Source organism: Carassius auratus, chromosome 14 (genome assembly GCF_003368295.1).
Source record: "Carassius auratus strain Wakin chromosome 14, ASM336829v1, whole genome shotgun sequence".
NCBI classification, from domain to species: Eukaryota; Metazoa; Chordata; class Actinopteri; order Cypriniformes; family Cyprinidae; genus Carassius; species Carassius auratus.
Genome location: NC_039256.1, coordinates 10,001,268 through 10,020,741, shown reverse-complemented (window position 1 = coordinate 10,020,741; position 19,474 = coordinate 10,001,268). Strand labels below are relative to the sequence as shown.

The 19,474-nt window shown below is 39.6% G+C and overlaps 1 protein-coding gene across 6 annotated transcripts; it reads right to left on the bottom strand.

Annotated features, from left to right (window-relative positions):
- Positions 1 to 1,119: 1,119 nt before the first annotated feature.
- On the bottom strand, positions 1,120 to 19,373 carry LOC113113572 (UDP-N-acetylglucosamine--peptide N-acetylglucosaminyltransferase 110 kDa subunit-like). 6 transcript variants are annotated; one of them, XR_003293609.1, is made up of 24 exons: positions 18,935 to 19,373; positions 17,400 to 17,580; positions 16,887 to 17,130; positions 15,353 to 15,421; positions 12,003 to 12,119; positions 11,840 to 11,919; positions 11,559 to 11,754; positions 11,200 to 11,340; positions 10,978 to 11,078; positions 10,732 to 10,885; positions 10,548 to 10,649; positions 10,283 to 10,462; positions 9,986 to 10,144; positions 9,803 to 9,892; positions 9,581 to 9,706; positions 8,437 to 8,607; positions 8,235 to 8,351; positions 7,980 to 8,144; positions 5,359 to 5,406; positions 4,982 to 5,134; positions 3,941 to 4,193; positions 2,299 to 2,422; positions 1,451 to 2,217; positions 1,120 to 1,254 (listed from the first exon to the last, which is right to left on the bottom strand). XR_003293609.1 is itself a non-coding variant. In XM_026279833.1 (23 exons), the coding sequence occupies exons 1-23, from the start codon at positions 18,969 to 18,971 to the stop codon at positions 2,037 to 2,039; spliced, it is 3,189 nt and encodes a 1,062-aa protein (XP_026135618.1). In that variant the 5' UTR covers positions 18,972 to 19,373; the 3' UTR covers positions 1,122 to 2,036. The 6 variants fall into 6 exon arrangements, 5 of the variants coding, with proteins under 5 accessions (XP_026135618.1, XP_026135619.1, XP_026135620.1 ...); XM_026279833.1 differs by having other exon boundaries at positions 1,122 to 2,217; XM_026279834.1 differs by having other exon boundaries at positions 1,125 to 2,217; positions 17,400 to 17,550.
- Positions 19,374 to 19,474: the final 101 nt, after the last annotated feature.

The following is a 19,474-nucleotide window of genomic DNA, read 5'->3' as shown; positions in this document are numbered from 1 at the left end:
TCTTTTGTTGGCTTTGATTGCTTCTAATGAAGTTTAATCAAAGTTGGAAATCAACTTTGATCAAACTTTGGAAAAGAGGTGCTGCCTCTTTTCCAAAGACTCAACTGTGTCAGTGAAGAGCATGCTTGAAATTAAGAGAATAAGAGAAGAGAAAATAGAATAAAGTTCAATTTCACTTGTGGAGTTTTCATTTTTGATGTAATTTATCAGCTAACAGTTATTAAATATCAAAGTTTCATGTTCAAACAAGACCAAAGGTTTACAGAATTGTTCACCAAATTGATAAACGCTGCATTTTCAAATGCAAACTGTATTTATTCAAAATTTAGTTTCAGAAAATGCCATCTGCTTAATATTAAAATGGATGTTTTACTTATTCTCTGTAGACCAGTAATTAAAGATAAAGTAAACATTAATTGGCTCAACGTGGCATTGTAAAGTATGTACACTTACTGACAAATTCCCATAATTGAGAAAGAAAACCAATCCAGCACATTTCATATTTTCCGGTAAACACAATGCATCTTTGCTCTTAGCATAAGCACCACACTCAAGAACATTAATGATTGATCCTTAAGATTTATGCCAGAAATGTAAGACTCCAGACTTCAGCTGTGCAGTGTTGGTCCTAATGTTGAAGATTTTGTTCATTTGTGTTCAGAAGATGAATGAAAGTCACATGGGTTTGGAACAACATGAAGGAAAGTAAAAGGTGACCATTTTTATTTTTGAATGAACTTAACCATTTTTTTCTTTTTCACTTTTCCAGCAAAATGCTACACTTTATGCAAGGTTACTGGAATTTTAGTTTGAAGCTAAGAATGCACAAATATCAACCTAATCTCTAAAGTGTTTTTAGACTAGATGTTAGATAAGAACATCTAAAACCACCGTTAAAGAAAATAATATTTAGTTAATTGGACCCTTGGCTCTAAAGTCTTCAGTAGATAACCTCATCCAAAAACTAGCCCTGTGATCTTTAGTCCCGGTCTCTCCTATTAGATCTCATTCAATCACGTACATAACATTGAATAAAAAAACATGTGATAAGAGCCCATTATGATAAGTGATACTGTACGCACTGGATGACATGCATCATTTTCAAAAATAGCACAAATGGATTATTTAGCATTTCTTTATTGAAGCGAATACAGCGATTAAATTTACAGTGGGTGCACATCAAAGTTTAGTCAGCAACAAGACACCCTGCACAACGTCACAGCAGTATAATCACAATAACCTGTGTGTTAGCTCCTAAAAGGAATGGAAGAATGAATGAAAAACAAATCAAAACCGCAGCCAAGTATGTGCAACTCTCTTCAAGGTTTGCCACATCTCTTTATTTCAGTTTATGTAAAGAGTCTTGCAGAATTGACACTGACAGTGCATAAATAAAACGAGTTAATAGGAAGACAGTGTACAAAACCAAAACAGCTTAGAACATACTTACCTAGACATTTCCCGGTAAAATCACAAAAAAGAAAGAAAAATCAGGAGTCAGTACTTGAGCGGTCTGCAGGCCTTCTGTCAGTGTGTGATAAGACACGTTCACATTGCATGTTTTGATAAAGAGGAAATTCTCTATCGATAGCATACGGAAATGTTGGCAAAAAGATCGGTGATCCGAGGTATGCATCCGCTCCTCAGATTAAAGTCATGATGACAAAGCTAAAATAGGTCAAGCAGCACATAAACCTAACTAAAAAAAGCCCCTATCTGTGATGTTTACGATTATATTTTCTGAATTATTGTAAGACTGCCCCTTCTCATTTCAGACCCCACTTTTTTTTTCCATAAAGTCCACTTCAGTTACAGAAGCAGAGAAACAAACAAATGAAAAGTGGAGCCAATCAACATCAATCTAGTCAGACGATGGGGAAGAGGGAGGAGTCTCAGTGGAGCAGCTTTGTGCATCCTGCTGTCCACTCGGGCTCATGGGAATAAAAGCTGGCTGCGATCGTAGTCACCTGTGGGCTCCATGAGTCTCTGTGACGTCACATATTGGGGGACGGGGCACATGCAGGGACAAGCTTCGCTTAGGCGCTCTCGCTGCTCTCCAGAGACTGCATTTTGACCAGGTGGTCAGGTTTGCCTCCAGCAGCGTAATGCTCCCACATCTGCAGGTAGAGTCTCTCCAGGTCCATGGTGTACTGTTTGGTGTTGAAGAGCGGGCTGCAGATGCGCTGCTTCCACACGCGGGCGCGGACCTTCTTCAGGCTGAGCACAACCAAGGGAGAACGTGTTTTCAAGGATCTTAAACATGTCTTTTGAAAGTGAAAATTGACTAAAGGAACTTACAATTCCATATCAGTGCCAAGCTTCACAGCAACTTCTTCGTACTCCTGACGGCTTTGGGCGATGAGCTCAGGGCAGCCAAGACAGGTCAGCTGAGAGGCAGCGACACGAGAAGCCAGAGTCTCTCCTACAGAAAACATCAAGACGTCAGGGTCTTTAACAGCAAGATAAATTATGATCATGGATGGAAAAGTCTTTCAATTCAATTTCAGTTGAAGCTATTCCTGTTGAATGCTTGAATCTGATTGGTGTACAAATGTTTTAAGGTGTGCAATTAACCCTAACGGCAAACATAGTTCCAGGCAACTTTTGACCGCATTACATGTCCGTATCACCTCGCCTTAAAATTTGAGTTATTTCAAAAGGTCCTTAGAGCCTAAAACAGCAACACACTGACACTGGCCAAACAAATCAATATAGTGGATCATTTCTGTTTTGCTGACGTTAAGCGAGGTAACAATGGCGCTGTTTGTGAAGAAAATTAACTTAGTATCACTATAACTAAAGACTGCTGCCAAACACTTGAGAGATGCTCAGACTCACTAGGCCTGTCACGATAACAACCCAACACTGGAGAATGATGACATATTCTAGTGCATCCGATTAAAGCAACTGTATTAAAGTTTTTCAGTCAAGAGTTGGCAAGTGAGTGATTTTTCTCTGTGTTTTGTTTTATTAATATTAAAAAGAATAGTACACCCAAAAATCATTCCGTTCTGTCAGTGTTTTATTTTTATACCGAATTAGATTTTTTTCTTCTGCTGAACATAAAAGCTATTTTGAAGAACCTGGAAAAATAGTATTCCATATTTTTTTTTTGTTTTTTTTTTTTACTACCATCAAATTCAACAGGGACCATCAACTTTGTGGTAACCCACATTCAAAAAATACTTTTGTGTTCAGCACAAGAGAGAAATAAATACAGGTTTGGGAGAATGTGAATGGCTAAATAATGACAGAAATACATTTTTAGGGTGAACTATCCCTTTAATGACAGTCAGCAGCATGTTCAGTACTGTCCCTTTAAGAGCTGCACACATCTAATATACAGGCACACATCAGTTTTCTCTCATTTGTTTACTTTCTCTTTAGACATAACCAACTGAGTCTATATGTAAACATTGTGTGTTTCGACAGTAGTAGCGCAAAAGATAACCTAATTCAGTAATCAGTGGCTGTTTGACAGGCTAGAGTGCGCTTCGGGGGTATACACCCAGAAATAGCACACGTCAGATCAGTGTGCAAATGAAATGTTTAACAAGCAAGGCTTTAAAGCAGATGCAAATAATGTACTTTTGTGAATGCGAATAAGTGCAGTGTCCTGTGAGTGTAACTCCACCGCTGAGGTAACACTGATGTGAATGTATGTGGCGTTGTACAGTATATTGAGACGGAGGCGCCAGAACTTAACTATTCAAATGTGCTGTAGCACGATACTACAATATTTCTCCAAAAGCAAATTGTGGAGACATCACCCACCATCAAAAATCGTACCGTAAAAAGGTGACTTGACTAACTACAATTTTCGTCATGTATTTTGGAATCAGTAACAGGCTACAATTTGTAAGTAATGCTCCCAGCACTGCTAGTTGATGTCTGTAAACTAATTTGACCATGATCATCGTGTGCTCCTGGCTTGTATTACCTGGCATAGTAACCATGGGGGTACCAGCCCACAGCACATCCATGCCTGTGGTGTGTCCGTTACAGAGCGGCGTGTCCAGGCACACATCAGCCAGCTGTCCACGTCTCACATGCTCCTCTTTGGGAGCCACGGGGGAGAAGATGATGCGGGCGGCAGGCAGGCCCAGGTTCTGAGCGTACTGTTGGATATTGGGCTCACCCACAGCTGGGAAGCGCAGCAGCCAAAGCACACTGTTGGGCACACGCTTCAGGATCTACAGAACCAAGAACACAGTGAGTACAGACTCAAAAATAGATGTCTTTACTTTACTTCATGAATCATTAGCATATTCCCCTCCCACTTTTAGATATTTTTGTGTTGGTCTGAATGAACATGCAAATTGATTCTTTGTCACAAGGTGCTGCTTTTGGAGCGGTAAATTTGCGGTTTTCTCAATAACGCTGTACACAAAGCAGCACTGTGCTCACAAACACTGCTTTATTAGACATCACAGGCTCATGATGAAATGAAAATGAGACCAATCACTGCAGACTAGCATCACGCGAAGGAGGGGTTTGGAAAAATTAATCGTTGAGCGAATTGTTTGAGAGTTGTTGAGTTAGTAAGGTAAAAAATAAATGCATATTATAAGACAATTAATGTGTTTTGTGACCTTACATACATGTCAACCTGTTTTTGGGGACTCCCAAAACCAATACATGAACCTTTCATAACATGTAGCAGGGGCACTTTAAAGCACAAGTTTATTTTTAACCAGATTTTTATTGTTATGTTGGTAGTATATGAAAAATTTACATGAACTCTTTCTCCGTGTAACCTGGACCAGATATCACCATTTGTTTGTCAGCAAAATTCTTCCGGATAACAAAAAATGCACCATTTTTGACAGATCAATGGTCCCACAGACAGTGGGAATGACAAGAATGACAAGAATAAAATCGCCAAAATCAGAAGTGCATTATGGGTGTTGAAGTCCACAAAAGTCAGTTTTCTCTAGTAATGTACAACTGATTTATAAAAAAAAGCCCATTATATTCTTACATTGGCCCACATCTGCAGGGTGGGAGGGTCAATCTTGTAGAGCTGGTTGAAGTTGCAATAGACAATCGAGTCTTCAGGGAGGCCATACTGCGAGCGGGTGGTCACCACGATTGTTCTGGGAACCTCTTCTCCGGTTGCTGCTTTGTTGTTAATCTAAACAGAAAGATTAAAGAACAGATAAGTTAACAGTTAAGGTACTGACAAGACAAGCATGTGCCCTATAACTGTGTCTCCCATCGCTAGAGGACTCTCAGCTCTCCGCCACCATGTTTGTGCCACCTACAGCAGTGGTGTGAAGGCCCAAGTGTAGGGGAAAATGGCTATTGCACATCCTGTCTCAAAGCGTGCTATTCTCAGCCAGCTTATGTGTGCCATACCTGCAATGCTACAGTCCCAGATACAATAACCTCCTCCACTGTAAAAATCTGAAAAACAACAACATGTGGTAATACACTGGCTCTGCCTACTATAAAACAGTCTTTTTGCCAGATTTTCGAGATGATCGGAGGAGGAAACTGAGGTCATCAGAATCATTTCTAGGGATGCACCGATGTATGGGCCGCTGATATTTATCGACCGATTTATTATTATTTTTAAGCCATCTGCATATCAGATATAGCATGAAAAGGGCGGATACCAATGATTTCTTAATGAACTGCATGTAGACAATGAGTTGCATGCCTGTTGCAGAATCTGAAGTTTTTCTCTGGGCAAAATAATTAAACACTTGCCAAATCAAATCGGTACAAAATATAGTTTATCAGACGGCATAGTATGGTCTACGCAAACGTGACATTAACGCATCCGAGTGAAACGCTGGCTCTCATCTGTGAACTCATCATAGGTAAGTCGCAATGGCAAAACACCGGTGTTAGAGTTTAATCAAGGATATGTGACGAATCACCAAGCATCAGGCCTACATTCATTCAAACAAGGTCACATCAAGCACCTGCTGCGTTTCTGTGAACAGAGAAAACATAAGAAGGAATATATAGGCCTATATACAAAATATATTTCAGTTGAATCATTAACAGGTTGACAAAATGAAATAAAAATTGTGCTGAGTTTCAGTTAACTGTAGCACACTCCGAAGTTCATGGGACAAAAACCAGATTGCAGAAAGCAGTTTTCTTTATTTTACAAAAATTTTGAATGTTTTGCTTCTAACTGAATGACAAGCCAGCGTTGGTATGACCATAAATAACATCGTAACAGTTGAGAAAACAATGCAGTGATTGTGTTGGTGCCTTTCACAAACATACAACTAATTTTTGCTAATTTGACATTGCATTATTATCAAAATAAAATAGTTAAAGATATATAAAACGATACACTGCTCCATTTAAATAGTCTGTAGTAGTGATGTTTTATGATGATCATGCAAGTGAAAAAACAAAGCCTATCATTTACATAAACATGCAGATACTTCAAAAATATGGAAACATCTGGATTCATGCAGAATGAGAGAGGTAGGCTTCAGTTTCGTTTTTAAATTTATTTATTTTGGCTTGACGCTTATGTTTTGCATAAATACAGCTTTAGAGGATTTTTTTGTGTAGAGAAGGGAACTAAAATAGCATAATTGTGTTTGTAATTTTGCTTTGATTTACCATTATTTTAGCCTTTTTTTATGTAATTAAAGGGAACTTAAAGCCTACTAACTGAGGCAGTTTCTTCAATCTCAAAACTCCTATAAGGAGTAGCCTTTTGTATGCTGAAATATTTGTAAAAATCCTGACAAAAATATTTGTTTTTATTTTATTTTATACATTTGGTCTTTAGTAAATCTAGAAAAGGTGATGCAGTATTGGCTATGACTAAGAGAGATCATTCAAGACACTTACCGTATTTTCCGGACTCTAATTCGCACTTTTTTTTCATTGTTTGGCTGGTCCTGCGACTTATAGTCAGGTGCGACTTATTTATCAAAATTAATTTGACATGAACACAGAAAAATGAACCAATAGAAAACATTACCATCTACAGCCGGCAGAGGACGCTCTAATGCTGCTCAGTGCTCCTGTAGTCTACACTGAAGACATAGAGCGCCCTCTGGCGGCTGTAGACGGTCATGTTTTCTCTTGGTTCTTGGTTCTAAACAAAAGCGACTTGTAGTCCTGTGCGACTTATGTTTTTTCCCTCATCATGACGTATTTTTGGAGTGATGCCACTTATACTCAGGTGCGACTTATAGTACGAAAAATACGGTAATTTTTTTGAAGCAAATTAAACACTGTACTTTATTATTGGCAAAAAAAAAAAAAAACATTAAACGGTATGTTTTCTACTCAAACAGGAACGCATGAACAGAAACGTTCAAATAATGATTCTGCTCAGAATGAACCTTTTTTTTTCGTGTTTTTAACCCCTTCTTTATGCAATTGATCGATATTGGAATTGGAATCAGCCAATAGTTGTTAAAATCGGTATATGTCAAAAACAAAAAACATCCTATCGGTGCATTCCTAATCACCACCAATCTGAGAGAAATTAAGCCTCTCATGTGTAAATACAAATGGCACAAGAGCAAATACAGCCATATTCCAATAAAAACACCTTCACACCACTAAATCTACAAAGAATTACACGTTGTCGATTAGGGCATGACAGAGGTGTCACTGACCACAGAAGAAAATACTCAGAATTTGATCATTAGAATCAGAAACTGATGATTGATATTGTGTGCATGATTCATGTAAACACTTTATTCCAGTTAACAAACACTTATTCAATGTTATATTCATTTATACATGCACTGGTAAAAACAAAATTAAAAGAAATGGAAAACTCTCAGAATTGAGGCTTAACCAGAAAAATGATGTGCATGTAAATGTGGTCAACTATCCACAGATCTGTCATGCTAAGAATGATGGACTAGACTAAATCCCAGTCTGGCAAGCCAACCCCACAGCCAAATTTCAAAGCAGTCAAGTTAGTGAAATTGCAGTGAAATCAGTCAAATTAAGTCCAGTGATGTGATCAATGCGACGGGCTGTACCTGAGTGGTGGCCAGGCCGTTGCTGACCGTGAAGCCGTTGATGGTGACCTGGATCTGGCCCTGGTTGATCATGTTTATGATGGCCTCAGCGGCTGTGTTCATGGGGATGACGGGCATAGAGAGGGCACCGTTACTGTCAGTGGACTCTTGACCATCACAATCCATCTGAAAGTTGGAGGATAATGAGAAGGGAACATCAGCATGTCTGTTTTACAGGGTAATGGAATACACTAAAGCAGTGGTTTCTTCACGAACCTTCACAATTTTGATATCTGGCAGGCTTTCCAGGAAGGCTTTCAGATCAATGCCATTCAGTACTATGCGATTGTCAAAAATATGGCCATTTGACTTGAAGTCTATCACCGCTTTTTTCTATTGGGTGGAAAGAAACACATGAGCCTGCTTCTCTGTAACAGATTAAAAAATAAAAATAAAACTGAACCTTACTGAACCTTACCTTGAGGTGAGGGAACATGTTGGCGTGATCTCCGATGAAGAAAGTGTTTGGCATGTAGGCCATTTTCTCAGAGTACTGCTCTGCGACCTCAAAAGGAGACGTCTCTTTATCAGTGATGATGTAGTCCATGAACGGAGCTCCACTGGTGCCTGGGTATCCAAGCCACATGGCCTAGAGTAGATTGGAAAAAGTTATTTATTATTCAACTAGATCTTTACATATTATATAGTTACTATTTAAAGGTTAGGTTTTAGTAATATAATTTAAGAAACTACTAATTTTATCAAGCAAGTCACATTTAAAATAGACACTAATGTAGGGCTGCCAGAAAAATAATAATAATAATTAGAACAGGGCTGGGCAATATATCTAGTCAGTAAATTTGGTTCCGTGATTACCGGCGATTTAGTGGTAATAACGGAACCAGATTTACTGACTAGATGTGAATGGTTTTGTTAAAATTAAAAAGAAAGAAACAAGTAATTATTCCTTTAAAAATAAAGATTTATTCATATTTATTAGTAGTAGTAGCAGCATTGTTGTTACATTGAGTCTTTAGACTGCTAAATAGTAATATATTTGACAATTTCTTCACGTTAAAATAAACTTATTTTGAAGGGTTACCATGAAGAACTTGCAGCTGCTGTGTATGTCATACACTGGTGGTTTTGTCAAATGAAATCTTTTTAAAACCAAGAACGTCCTGCTCATTACGGTCTCATTCATTCACATTCTTTTATTAATAACGCTAACAGCATGGATAAAGCAAAAAGTTTAAAAAAATAAAAATAATAAATAAAACCAAGTCCTGTCACTTTTTTTTTTTTTTTTTTTTTAACATATTTTTATACTTTCTGCCGTTCAAAAAATCTTTTTTTGCCATTAGCCTACCACAAATAAGCTACTCATCGTCGTTTATTAGCTGTTATGTTACCATAGACATGTCAGTGGTTTGCTTTCATGAGTCGGTCCAAAAAATGCATTATTATTTTAAATGTTTTATCAGCTTATGTAGGCTCTCTACAACAAAGTAATTGCTGATCTCCAGTGATGTGTGTTTTTGTAATATATCATTTGTTGGTAAAGGGCAAGAGATCTGGCGAGGTGTGGCTCGTGAACCATATGTTCCCGACCGCTGGCCTACCTGAATGGGTGCAGGGCGCAATGCGAAAAGCTCATTGCGCGCTCCTTTAGTATAACCATTCATGTTGACCAGGATGTGGACTCCATCTTGATGGATCCGGTCCGCTGCCTTTCCATTACAGGGGATCTATGAGCACAGGACACGATGAAACCAAAACAGACACCTGAATGGAAAATAAAATGATATACCTACAATAATCCTGTGTCATGTACACATTCTCACCTGTGAGAGGTCAATGAAGTGATGAGCCTCCGCCATGACTTTAACTCTGAAGTTGGTGCTGTCATCTGGGCTGAGAGCATAGCAAAACACCTGTGAACAATAAAACAGTATGAGACCACCAGCTCTCCACAATGTGCTCAACAGAAAGATCTGCAATTAACTACTGCATTACAGACACATCACCTCGAACTTCTCAGAGTTGTGCATGCCAGGGATGGACTGCATCAGGTGGGACGTGGGATGGTTGCCAAAATCAGAGCTAATGTAACCCACACGCAAACGGCCTCCACTGGCCTTCAAGTCCTTTGGATGCTCATAGGCAGGCTTATGAAGAGCATTGATCTACAGAACAAGCAAAGTATTACACTGACACTTGAATATAAGAACTACTTTCACACCAAAACCGAGTTACAAATCTGAAAATGCGTCAGAACAGAACAGAATGAGTCTGTGTAAGTATGTTTAACGTAATATACACACCTTATCCAGACACAAGTTGCCATGTCTCTCTGCAATTGCCTTGCGGAAACCGTGAGAGAGGGGGTAGAGCATGCTGTGATGGGGATGCACGGATGGCAGGCGGTTCTTCTCCAGCTGATCAGCCACAATGCTCACCAGCTTCTTCATGCGCTCATCATAGTCAGTCCAGTCACAAACAATCTGAGGACCAGAGCACAATATGTTGTCAAACAAAGATTCCCACCAGACTGTGCAGTGAAAACATGCACTTAAGACTCCTACATACCTGCAGACAGTGAGCCAGGTTACAATAAGCATCAGGGAAGTCAGGCTTGAGCTTCAGGGCAGTGCGGTACGATGCAATCGCTTCAGGAATGTTCCCAGAATCCTTAAAAGGGAGAATTTGAATCCAAATTTAACAATGAAAACCACTGAAAGGAAATTCATTCTCCAAATTTCTAGATTCTTACCTTGTGTATTGAGGCCAAGTTACTGTGAGCATCTGCAAAAGCGGGGTTGATCTGAATGGCTCGGGTGTAGCACTGCAGCGCTCCCTGAACATCCTGCATCTCTTTCAGAGTGTTGCCCATGTTAGAGTAAGCATCAGCAAATGTGGGGCTGATTCTGCTCAGGGGTTGCAAAACAGACGGACAGTGAGATTTTGAAAGACATCAATACAAAATGACTTTATAATGTAGCTAAACACAAGAACATGCCTGATTGCTTCCTTATAGTGCATGAGAGCTTCCTGAAGTTTCCCCTGCTGCTGCAGGACACTGGCAAGGTTTGAATGGGCAGCAGCAAATTCAGGGAACACCTTTCCAAGAAATAAACCAAATATTTAAGACACATGAATGAAAACATCTCAATTAATAGGTAAAAAAATTTGGCTATATTAATGAATTTGCATTTTAAGAGAACTTCACTGGTCCCCTCACCTCCAGCGCTTTCCTGTAGAGCTGCACAGCTTCCTCAATGTTGCCTTGCTCTCGCTTGATGTTGGCCAGATTGTTAAGGGAGTCTGCGTGAGTCGGGCACAGACGCAGCGCAGTGTTGTAACAATCTTCAGCTTCAGAAACCTAAAAGGAAACATCCAAGTTAGCAGACAATCCATCTCTTGATTCTAAAGGTTGTCCTATGAATTTTAGCCGGCAAACTTGAGTCATTTCTATAGGAATCTATGCAGTTGGGTATTTTATGCGAGGGAGAACTGGACAACAGAAATCTGCTTGCTTTGAGCTGTGCCTTACACAGCACAACACTGACAGTTGAATGGGATGAAAACATAGGTTCTTACATTGCCTTTCTCTTTCAGTGCATTAGCGAGATTGCAGTATGCATCAGGAAAGTGTGGCTGCAGTTCAATGGCACGTCGGTAAGTATCAATGGCCAGGTCAATCAATCCCTGCTCGTAATACACGCACGCCAGGTTTCCGTGGACAACAGCATGATTAGGGCTCAGGCTGAGGGCACGCAGATAACCAGCAACAGCTCTGTAAGAGGAAAACAACATGCATCACATTGGCAGAAAAAGACTTTGAGAGTCAAAATTTAATGGGGGAGGAAGTAACCGTTTACCTGTCAAAGATACGAGCCTCTTTGAGAACATTGCCCAAGTTGATGTAAGCATCTAAAAAGTTAGGGTCCAGGGTCACTGCCTGTAAACCCACAGAACAGCCCATCATATTCATTCATTCATTTATTATCAATGTCCAAAGTGTGACTGTCATCTGCAACCAACCTTCTCAAAATGATGTATGGCCAGCCAGATCTCCCCCTGGGCATTGAACACGCAGCCCAGGTTACTCCAGGCCACGGCAAAGTTTGGCTGGGTTTCAATTGCCTTCAGGTAACAAGCCTTCAATAGGTTAACAGTAAAAAAAAAAAAAAAAAAAATAAAAAACAGGAGGAAGAAGAGGTAGAGAAAAGAACAGAGTAGACAGAGGAGGGGTTGTAAAAGTAAAGAAACCAAAAGATCAAATAAAAAGGAAGAAAGAACAAAAAGGCAGACAGAAAAAGAGTTAGTCTCTATTCTCAAAAATGCAAAAAGTGAGTCTGCAGCATGGGCTCGCGTGCGCAAAATTCTGCCGCGCTAAGCTGCACACTTTTCCTACGCTGCGCAAATCCAACCAACACCTATACTCCCACTTACATTCTTCAGTTATGCGGTTTCAAAAAAAACTTTACGACTGAAATGTTTCACTTAAAACTAAAATGCCAAAAAAGCACGAGTACCAAGTCAGCTTTAGATTATTGACATTACACAATCCCAGTAAAATTCACAACCTTAAATGCAAGTGTGGCGTGCAGGTGGAGGTCCCTGTAATGCAAGCGCAAAAAGCCACGCACGCTTGCGCCGTTCCCGCTAGCGCCAGTATTCGCCTGCGCCAACGCCAGCTCAGGGTGCAGAAAGCAGACCTGAAGCGATTTAACTCCCCACCAGTCTGGCACACGACACTATGAAACCCTCTACTCTTTGGGGCCTTCAATTGGAGTGAGTACCCATGGCCAAATCCATTCATATCTTAAGGAGTTAACTGTTGGAGAGTAATACATTAAGTAGTCATACTAAATAATGGCCATTGCCAATGGTGTCCTGTTTAAGGCTGCACAGCCACTGGGTGCCATGCTAGCAGGGAGGGCATGCAGGTCTGCAACCCGTCAGCCGGGGATCGAGGGGAGGGAGTGCGGTTCAAGCGCGCGTCTTTTGGTCGCGGTTGTGTCGCTGCGCAGCCCTTGCGCCGCTGCAGACTCACAGCGCATCATCTGCTCAGCAGAACGCTGCAACTCCAAATAAAGAAGAAAAATAAATCATAATCCACATGAACAGGAAAAAATAAATCAACAAGTAAGAGAGTTAGAGGGTTCTTACTGTGCTTTTGTTCGATTACAGCATCGAATCCATTTCTCTTTTTAATTTACTTGGGCATTACGCTTTTCTTCTGCTTTAATTTACTAGGTTTTTTTTTTCTCTTGCTTTTTTGTTCTTCTAAGGAAGCCACAAGACAGAAGAACTCAGCCATTGGACTAAGGAGTTTTTCTTTCTGTTTTTGTTACAAACCCGTTACCATATTTTTGGACTTTGTTCTGGGGGGGCGGCCACAGCTGGAAGAGGAGAAGACTGATGCTGCCCTAGTGTTCCTGTCCACCGGACCGCACCTACGCAGGAACACTGTCACCCACCTGAAACCTTCTCAATAACAATATCAGTTGTGGAAAAACCAAAAGAGACAAAATAAGAAAACAAGAGCGTTAGTAAAAGTTTGCAATCAAGACATTTCATATGGACATCAAAACTTGTATTGACAAAGCAAAACAAAACAAAAAGGAAAAGAAAATAAATGTAAAATGACCTAACATCAGTTTAAACCCATGCAATGAAAGGACTGTACATTTTCAGAAACAGGAATATGTTCTCAAGGGGTCGACAGTGAAGAAAGGCTCTGAGATGAGATTTACACACAGGTTCAAACTTCTCAATACCGTGTCACATTTTCAAATACAGGTAAAGGAGGGAGGCCAACTGGCTTGATCTTACCCAAACGAACTGACCCCATTGCTCTGGGAATATTAATAATCATAACATACAAGGGGAAAGAAATGTAATCAATGATTCTTTTGTTCTTTGTTTACATGGTTTAATACCTTGTTTGCTTTATCCTGTCCTGCCATCTTGACTCCTGGCCAATGGATATGGGAAAAAGTCTGGGGTTTAAAGACTTCATAATCACCTAGAAGCCTCCACAGCTCTGAAATAAAGAGGTCATCGCTTGTGTCGCGCGAGTATAATTCTCTCTATAGAGAATATAGAGAATCTAGAATCATATTGTCTGACGCGTGCAGTGGAGTGCAAAAAGCGATCTGTCTGCCTGGCACAGCCCAGGGCTGACACAGTGTTGGAAAAACACAAACCCTCCCCAACCCTGTAATCTATAAATATAGGGGGACGTGAAGTTGAACTGGTGGGAAAAAAACAGCCAAAATGATACAGGCTCTACTCGAATGCACTATGGAGCCCTTACAAAGCATCTGTTGGCTTGACTGAGGGGTCAGGCAGACAGTTCGACGCGCGCACACTCCACAGGCCCTAAGCGAGCGCGCGGGGGGTTAGGAGCGACAGAGCTGGTGGGGGGCCGCCGGCCCCTCGTACTCTTCCCCACCCCGCCCCCCTGAGGCACCAAATAAGAGGGCTTCTAACCAACAGGAGGAGACCTCTCTTTACAACATCACGACAAACACCCAAAAAACCCTCTGAAACCACAAATAGCCACTGCCTGAAAGAAGGCATCTATTTGAGCAAGTAAATCCAAAATGAAAGCCAAAGGGCCATGACTTTTCAACTTTTAAAGGGAATCAACGGTTTTAAATAACCCAAATGACCCAAAATGCATGGTTAGGGATAGAAGCCATCTTATTTTTTGCACAGCAAAAACCACTATCTTCATCAGTCCATTTATTTCTCAAAGACCGAGCCAGTGAAATCCCTCCATCAGACTACAGGGAAAAAAGCATGCCAAACTGCAGCATGTGTTTTAGGACCCCCATTTGGTGTGAGACACAGAAGAGCCCAGCCTTTCTTCCTTTGTTTGGGGGCGAGTGGGGGCTGGCCGGGCCAGGAACAAGCAGTGTTTAGACTGAAAGCAGCATTGGAGTGAGAGAGGTGCAAAAAGAAGGGGTGGACAGAAGGGGTATGTCTCTAATCTAGCCATCCAAATGAACAGAACAAAACAAAAAGCGAGTGAGAAGAGAGTAAAGGGGTCTTAACTTTTCTGAATTAAAATAAATAAGAGAGAGAATTTGCTTTTGACTATGTAGGTGAGATGCAGGTGACCTGGTGGCTCTAGGTTCACTCTGCTCTAGATGAATGCTCAGGTTAGACCTGTAAGACGGTAAAGAGTGCTGACGTGGCGAAATAAAATGAGCAGCACACTCGAGTGCGCTGACAAGAACTTATTGAATGAAAAACAAGCCTAACACTCACTCCCAAAGTACAAGAATGGCTAGGTGTCTGACAGGGGATTATGGTCTACAGCTATGATTTAAAAACAAAAATTATTATGTAGACGTGCAAGGGCCGACATGTTAACATACCTTTGCCTCTTCAAGGCGCCCGAGCGCTTTAAGCAGGTTACCCAAGTCACTGCGAACACAATACAGATCCTGTAACAAGAGACAGAAAAAATTAACAACTACCAACTGACAGAGACGAGGGCTGGGTGGAGTGTTTATGAACCAAGGTGGAGTTTCTCCGCGTCTTGAGAGAACCAGCGCCGCGGATCATTTCATAAAGTTAACAGCTTTAACACCAGCATTAAAGACTTTTAAAATAAGCTGAGCTCAAGACTCACTTTCAGTCAGCAGCGAGTTTTGAATAACTTGATCCAATGTGGATTATGATCACCATACAAGGCAGAAATATGTATAAGTGATGCAAAAACTATATGCACGCTAATAACGTTTCTGTAGTAAAAATATTAAATACGACCACTTGAAGAAATCAGATATCAGCTCTATCACAATTGGGCATTTATTAAGTAACATTTTATTTGTCATAAGTCTCGTCTGGAGAGTTTAGCTCCGCGTATGTCAAAAAAAAAAATATTTTGTTCAAGAGCTTAAAAAAAAAAAAAAAAAAAAAAATATATATATATATATATATATATATATATACACACTTTCTAAATTTGATGTATATGCTGTAACTACAATGAAACAGACTCGACTGAATAAGTAGGTAGGCTATGTTCACAACGCTTTATTTCTGTGTGACAAATTTTCAATCCTGATAAATGAATTCATTATGATCCATGGATCACTTGTTGTAAAACACTGATGCTTTTGGATTTAAATCTTTAACAAACAGCCACTTTTATCATGTTAATTCTGTGATCGCGCTAGTCCCAGTGGCTTATTTCTCAGTTTTCTGATAATTTCTCACTGTTGGTGAAATGATGGGTTTGCGTGACATTGGCCTGATGATTGAAACAGCATGATTTTAGGCTCGGTGCTACAGGTCCGAGGCTAGTAGCCCCATCCAGCCCATTTAAAGCTCTTCCCCGACAGCGGACAAGCGGTTATGTGAACCAAGAGAAGATTTTAGTGCTACCCCCAGAAAAATATAATGTAATTTTTTTTTTTCCAAGGTAACAAAGTATCAATAAAAAAAAGATTTAGGCCAAAGAGAAAAACATTTTTTGTCATTCTATCTTTGTTATTAAAAACAAGAACAAAGATACACATTTCAAATAAACATAATACAAATAAAACCGGTACAAACTTTTCAGGTACAGTAGGTGTTTTTAGCTGTAGCATTCAAGAAACTAAATTAACAAATAAAAACTGAAACACTGTATTCTTACTCTATATACATCAATTGTACATTGATTCTTATTAAAGTTATTCAGTCAACATCAGTGAAGGATTTTGCTCTTTGTGTTTTGTTTTGTTTATTTTAAAGGAATAGTTCACCCCAAAACAAAATGATCATATCATTAGATATATCACCCAGCTATCTATCTAGATTTTTTTTTTCCTCAATTTTATACTTTTACTTTAGCTGTAAACCTAGGGGAAACACTGGTGTGAAACCACTGTGTTTCTCTGAGACATTTTGAGGTTTACTCACAGGATTGTACTGGAGAGCAGACACATATGCTTGAACGGCTCCCTCCATGTCCCCTGCTGCCACCAAAGCTGCTGCCAGGTTGATGTATCCATCGATGAAGTCCGGTTTGAGACGGAGCGCATGGCGGTAGTGATCTATGGCCTCCTGGAGTTGACCCCGTTCCTTGTAAACGTTGCCCAGGTTAGAGTAGGCCTCGGCCAGCATGGGGTTCTGCTTGATGGCCAGAGTGCTAAAGTGGGCAGATCTGCACAATTAAGAGAATCAGACTGACATATTTCCACCACGTGCAACAAACACATTTCTATATATTGTTCCCTTAAAGAAATGGCCCAGGTTATTTGCAATTTACATTTTTTGGGGACATGCTATTGAGTAAAATTATTGTTATTCTTGCATAAACCATGTTATGTTTGCAGACAAACACCACACCACCAATCCTTCTTCCCAAAGAGAAGCAGTGAAGCAGACCCACAGACATGCTCCTTGAAGACAGAGCAAAGGAGCCCGTCTCACCTGTCAAGCCTGCGACACTGGAAGTGGATGGAGGACAGCAGCAGCAGTACGCCAGTATTGTCTGGCTCCTGCCTCCACAGCTGCATACAGTGACGCTCCGCCGCCTCAAAATCTCCAGACTGATATTCACGGTGCGCCAGCTCTGCCAACCCTTGGAAGGAAAGCATACGTTTGGTTGGTTCTGAAGCACCAACGCAACCCAAAGGAGGGGAAAACAACATGTTAGAAGAAATGGAAATGAGATAAAACGAAATAAAGAAAAATAAAAATCAAACAAAACAAACGAGAACAGTGGTGCTGTTTTTGAAAAATTAACGCTAGTGTAAAACAATTGTCACTACTAAAAAAAAAAAAAGTATAGCACTGAAAGTTCATGTAAGGATGACAGCACTTTTAATGTACCGCCATCAAAAAAAGTTATATATATATATATATATATATATATATATATATATATAAAAAAAACAAAAAGTTGGAAGCTAATGATATAAAATGGCTGAAATTATTACACTGAATTTTTTTAAATTAATGAATTAATAATTGAAATAAAAGTAATAAACTTTAAATTCAAATGTAAAGGAATGAATGAGGATGAAAATGAAAAACAGAGACGAGTTTTGATATGAATGAGTGTTATGTGATATGAAGGACAGATTAACACGTGTGGTCCAGAGAATTTAAGAACTGGTTTCCTTTGGATTCTAGAGTTTGAGTTTAAATTGCATTACAGGAAGAATTTGTTTGAAATTAAAGTATAAGGCATATTTAGCTCCATTTTAAATTAGAGTATTCTGGGAAATGAAGTGGCAATTATCACACATTAAATTAAACTTTGTTATATATCCACCATTAGAAACATGTCATATCGAACACTCAATATTTACACCAATTAAATGTTTCTAGAAATTACCCACATGTTGTATATTACAACATATCAAAGTTTCTCAAAGTGGAAATGAAGAACTTAAAATCACAGAGTCATCGCATTCTTTTCATTCCATCTCAATGTTAAATTCGAGTTTGAATTACAGTTTCGCTTCCTCTTCGCTAACGTTAAGTTACCTTCTTTCAAATTCTGGAACTGAAAATATATCCTCAATTATAAATGGCGCACAATCCTGGTCTACACACTCTTAACGCTATATAACGTTACGTGTCTATAAAAATACATACAATGACTAAAAGATATTCAATGGAGGCAACAATACACGAGGAATCTTTTACAAGGACACATCATTCACCATCACCATCCTTAATAACGTTAGTTAGCTGCTGTACCCACCAGTCTTGTAAACATGAGGAAAGAAAATGATAACGTTACTTTAAATGCTGAAATAACGTTAGTTTATAACCTAACGTTACTTCAACAAAAACTAACGTTACTTGACAGTTTATCATGACACGCATGCAAAGAAGTCATAAGTATAGAGCTATTACACCAGTCACAAATAAACTTCACAGTAAATCAATAAAAGACGATTAAACAGCGTTCCTACGTCGAGTTAAACGACCGTTAATGTCACATTTACCGTTACCTGTGCTATCAGCCACGTTCCCCACCGAGCTCGCCATCTCTCCTTCACTCTTCACTGAATCCTGTGCGACGGCGGACAGTGTGACGATTTAAGAGAAGATGTTAAATATAAAGGTCTTAAATGTATTTATTAAATTTAAAGCTAGGCTCGGATATTATTGCAAGAAACGCTGAAATCGTCGGTAAACAGACTGCGGTCTTGCTACTGCTAAGCTAACACTAACAGGAGATAGCGGACAATTCACCGAATCAAACGCGCAAAGAAAACGCCTTAAAGTATGTTTTTCTCGACGTCACTTGCCCTAAGAATACATATCTTAAAGTCTTAAACATTAAATCGAGATTGGTACTAAAATCGGCAAATTTAAATTCAATACTTCCACCACTGCGGTAATTTTAGCTAATAACAATGGCTTTCCAGGCTCCACCGAAATGGCGGATGTGACCGGAACTTCTTTTTCAAAGAGGAGGGGCGGGAATATTACAAAACTAGGTCCATACAAATATCGCGTTCTATTTTTACAAATTATTTTGAAAGCAA